Consider the following 4,604-nt stretch of genomic DNA (forward strand, 5'->3'; position numbering starts at 1 on the left):
GAGTGAGACACGGGGCAGGTGCGTTTGAGATGGTTTTCGGACGAGCGAGACACGGGACAGGTACGTTTGAGAGGTTTTTCGGACTAGCGAGACACACGACAGGTGCATTTGAGAGGATTTTTCGATTAGCGAGACACGGGACAGGTGCGTGTGAGAGGTTTTTCGGACGAGTGAGACACGGGTCAGGTGCGTTTGAGTAATGCATCGGACTAGGGACGAGGGTTGTGTGCAGGTGCAGGTGCAGAATTTAAGGTGTAGGGTTTAGGGTTCCAACACATGGATTTGAGCGGGCGGTTTGACGAGTACTTGGCACGGGCCGACTACAGACAACACCTGATAGAGCAGCGTATGTATTCCGAACTTCGCAGTGAGCTGTTAGGCGTACCTACACAAGGACGACCCACTTGACAACACCTGTCATAGGATATCCAACTCTCATGTGCGGCTCAAGTGTATTGGGAGTGAGCGGAACGCACCTCAACGTAGCCTATATACACCACAGACCACGAACTACAGACAACAGACAACACACACACTATACATACAACACACAACACACAACACACAACACACAACACACAACACACAACACACAACACACAACACACAACACACAACACACAACACATCACACTACACACAGCCCACAACACAACACACATCACACAACACACCACACAACATACAACACACACAACTCACACAACACACATAACACACACCACACACACCTGTAAGAAGTAGGCGACCAACGAATACGCAGCCATGCTTTGGATGAAGTTGTACTGCGCTTTATTCCATCGGGGACACCCAACGGGCCCATACTCCTGCAAAGCCGAGACAATGGAAGCTGAGTACATGCCAAAGATACTGCTGTGTTTAAGATGATATGCTGAAGATATTGCTGTGTTTAAGATGATATGCAGGAGACACTGCTGTGTTTAAGATGATGTGTTGAAGATACTGCTGTGTTTCAGATGATATGCTGAAGATACTGCTGTGTTTACGATGATGTATTAAGATAATGCTGTGTTTAAGATGATATGCTGAAGATACTGCTGCGTATATGATTATTTGATAAAGATACTGCGTGTCTAAGATAATTTGTTGAACATACTCTGCTTGAGTAGTTAATTAATGAACAGACACAAACAGAAAGGCGTCTGTGAAGCGTTTGCGGTAGTATTGCGGCGTAGTGGCAGTGACTATAAGAGGATAATTCTCACTATTAACGCCCCCCAAGACACATACATAGGTATACAATACATACACAGGTATAAGATATATATATATAGGTATATGATACATACAAAGTACATGATACAGACATAGGTATATACTACATGCATAGGTATATAATACAAACATAAATATATAATTGCATACATAGGTGTATAATACATCCATAGGTATAATACATACATAGGTATACGATGTATATATGGGTATTTGTTACATACAAAGTACATGGTACATACATAGGTATATAATACATACATAAGTATATAGTACATACATAGGTATATAACACATACATAGGTATATAATACATACATAGGTATATAATACATACATATAATACATACATAGATATATAATACATGCATATAACACATACACAGGTGTATATAATACATACATATAATACATACATAGGTATATAATACATACATAGGTATATAATACATACATAGGTATATAATACGTACATAGGTATATGATTCATTCATAGGTATATAATACAAACATGGATATATGATACACAAATAGGTATATAATACAAATATAGGTATATAATACAAACATAGGTATATGATGCATACATAATTAAATGTTAGTGTATGGTACACGTTTGAAATCTGTGTCGACCCGCACAGTACATTCAAAATCCACAACCGAACCCGAAGCCCTTGCAGGACATCAATCATTGTATATATGTAAACAAATAAAGATACCAACACCTGAACTCCAAATCCTGAAACAGAAACCTAAACCCTGAGTGAAGACACCCGCACACCTGAACAAAGTACTCGTAGAGAGAGCCGTTGTTGTGCTTCTTGATGGAGTGGATGGAGATGGCGTCGTGGATGGTTTCGATGATCCCACTGTTGTTAGATGTGATCATCGCGCGCACACTGCCCCGTGGGAGAAAAGTGGGGCACATTAGAAGGCGTGCTTAAGATGACTGGAATAAAAGGTACACACAACAACATGGAACAAAAGATATACACAACAACATGGAACAAAGATATACACTACAACATAGAAACTGCAGGGGAAAAGGGTCTGATGGTGTGGAGAGGCACATCGCACTAACTTACGGTCGCAGCCACAGATCGACCTTTTCCGTCTTCCAGATCAGCTCGAATTGTAACAGCAATTGCGACGCCAAAACATCCTGTCGCAAATCATCACCGCTCTGCACCCGTAATAAAACTCGTGATTAGCAATTGCGACGCCCACACACCCTGTCGCAAATCATCACCTCTCCGTATCCATAGTTAAACACGGGATCAGCGGCAGCCCATGGACTACACCAGGTCATCTGTGTGTGGGCGCATTTCACTTCGCACTCCCATTGATTAGGGGAGTTATTATTGAGTGCTGTTTCACGAAGCGGCGAAGTAGATGATGGCCGAGTGGGTTTTCTTGGGTTGTATCACACGACGCCTGTCTTATATATATATATATATACACGCACACACAATGTGGTCTTTTTGTTATCAAATTATCTTGACGATGACACCATATTGCAACGAACACATTCAGAACCATGCATGACAAACATCCATGACAACCATCCATAATCAGGTACGCAAATACTATCCATACACGTGCACTCTAATCGAGGTCCCTCGGACACGCCCCATGCCAACACAATGCGCTGTTAATAACCACTGTGTTCACTACCTTGACAATCACCGACAACACATTCCAGTTGCGAAGGTGTCCGTAGGGCGAGGCGGTGCGCACCCGCTCGCGCTTGATCTCCCACGGCTCTTTCAGCTTAACCACTGCATAGAAATAGCATAATAGGTAGGTCAAATACTTGATATAACCGGTATACTAAAATAATAGTAGTACAGAAACGTCAAATTAAATAGTAAAATAGGTACACCTCGAATAAAAGCACTACAGGAAAGCCAAAATAAATAGTAAAAATAAGTAGACCTAAAATAATAGTACTACGGGAAAGCCAAAATAAATAGTATAATAGGTACACCTAAAATAATAGGACTACAGGAAAGCCCAAAATAAATAGTATAATAGGTACACCTAAAATTATAGTATTACTCGAAGGCCAAAATAAATAAATAGTTAAATAGGTAGGGTACTACAGGAAATTCAAAATAAATAATAAAATAGGTACCTATAAAATAATAGTACTACTGGGAAGCCAAAAAAAAAGTAGAATAGGTACACCATGAATAATAGTACTACAAGAAAGCCAAAATAAATAGTGTAATAGGCACACTTACAGTAATAGTATTACTTGAAAGCCAAAAAATAAATAAACAAAGACAAGGAAGCTGAGAAAACAGGCGAGAGTGTCAAAGGACGTGCGAAATATTGGCAGCAAAAAAAGCCGCAGAATGGAATGGGCCTACGCAGTCAATGCGCTGAGAGAGTGCAGCAGCACATACACTCCAGTGTTAAGATATGGTGCGGTGACTGGGCAGAGGGTAGGTATGTGCTCGAAAGCAATAACAAACGCACTAGCCCCAGAAATATAATAAGGCATGACAGGCCAAGGGATCTCGTATGACATGACATGATATATCGTATTATGACGCTCCTTCACAGCCACTCCCACACCGTCCATTGCTCACGCACGTGGCTATGCACACACCGTCGTCGTAGAGGATGACCCTTCGGACGCTCTGTGACTTCATCGGTATGAACCGTTCGCAGATCATGACATCCATCGCATCGCCCATATCTACACTCGCACTGCGCGCCACCAGAGGAGGCCGCACGTGGTCAGTTCTATATATATCCGCAGTTCTATTTATAGACCGGTCGCTCTTATTGGCTGGTTCCGAACATATCTTTGCGAGCGGAGATTCGTCCACTTGCAGCGCTCCGCTGTGCGGTAGTGAGGTTGCGAATTGTAGTTGACTGTGGTCTGTCGCCACAGATTCACTCCTAGCTGCTTACATGTAAATAGAACATCCGGTGGTTAACTGTGATGTGGTGGTGCGGTTGCTTGTGATGGTGTGCGTATGCAATATGAACGGCTTGAGTGTGATGGTGTGCGTGTGTAATATGAATGGCTTGAGTGTGATGGTGTGCGTGTGTAATATGAATGGCTTGACGTGTGATGGTGTGCGTGGGTAATATGAACGGCTTGGGTGTTATGGTGTGCGTGTGAAATATAAATGGCTTGAGTGTGATGGGGTGCGTGTGTAATATGAATGGCTTGCGTGTGATGATGTGCGTGTGCCATATGAATAACTTGAGTGTGATGGTGTACGTGTGTAATTTGAATGGCTTGAGTGTGATGGTGTGCGTGTGCCATATGAATGGCTTGGGTGTGATGGTGTGCGTGTGCAATATGAACGGCTTGAGTGTGATGGGGTGCGTGTGTAATATGAATGGCTTGA

General features: G+C 42.4%; 1 protein-coding gene across 1 annotated transcript in view; it reads right to left on the minus strand.

Annotated features, from left to right (window-relative positions):
• The window catches only part of SARC_08419 (hypothetical protein), a 9,583-nt gene extending 5,449 nt beyond the window's left edge, over positions 1 to 4,134 (minus strand). Inside the window, exons 1-5 of the mRNA XM_014297611.1 lie at positions 3,851 to 4,134; positions 2,911 to 3,014; positions 2,322 to 2,419; positions 2,018 to 2,135; positions 732 to 827 (exon numbers count right to left, since the gene is read on the minus strand). Coding sequence (XP_014153086.1) covers positions 732 to 827; positions 2,018 to 2,135; positions 2,322 to 2,419; positions 2,911 to 3,014; positions 3,851 to 3,938 — 504 coding nt within the window. The 5' untranslated portion in view covers positions 3,939 to 4,134. The remainder of the gene's footprint in view (positions 1 to 731; positions 828 to 2,017; positions 2,136 to 2,321; positions 2,420 to 2,910; positions 3,015 to 3,850) is intronic.
• Positions 4,135 to 4,604: the final 470 nt, after the last annotated feature.

The sequence above is a fragment of the Sphaeroforma arctica genome, assembly GCF_001186125.1.
Source record: "Sphaeroforma arctica JP610 unplaced genomic scaffold supercont1.755, whole genome shotgun sequence".
Taxonomy (NCBI): Eukaryota; class Ichthyosporea; order Ichthyophonida; genus Sphaeroforma; species Sphaeroforma arctica.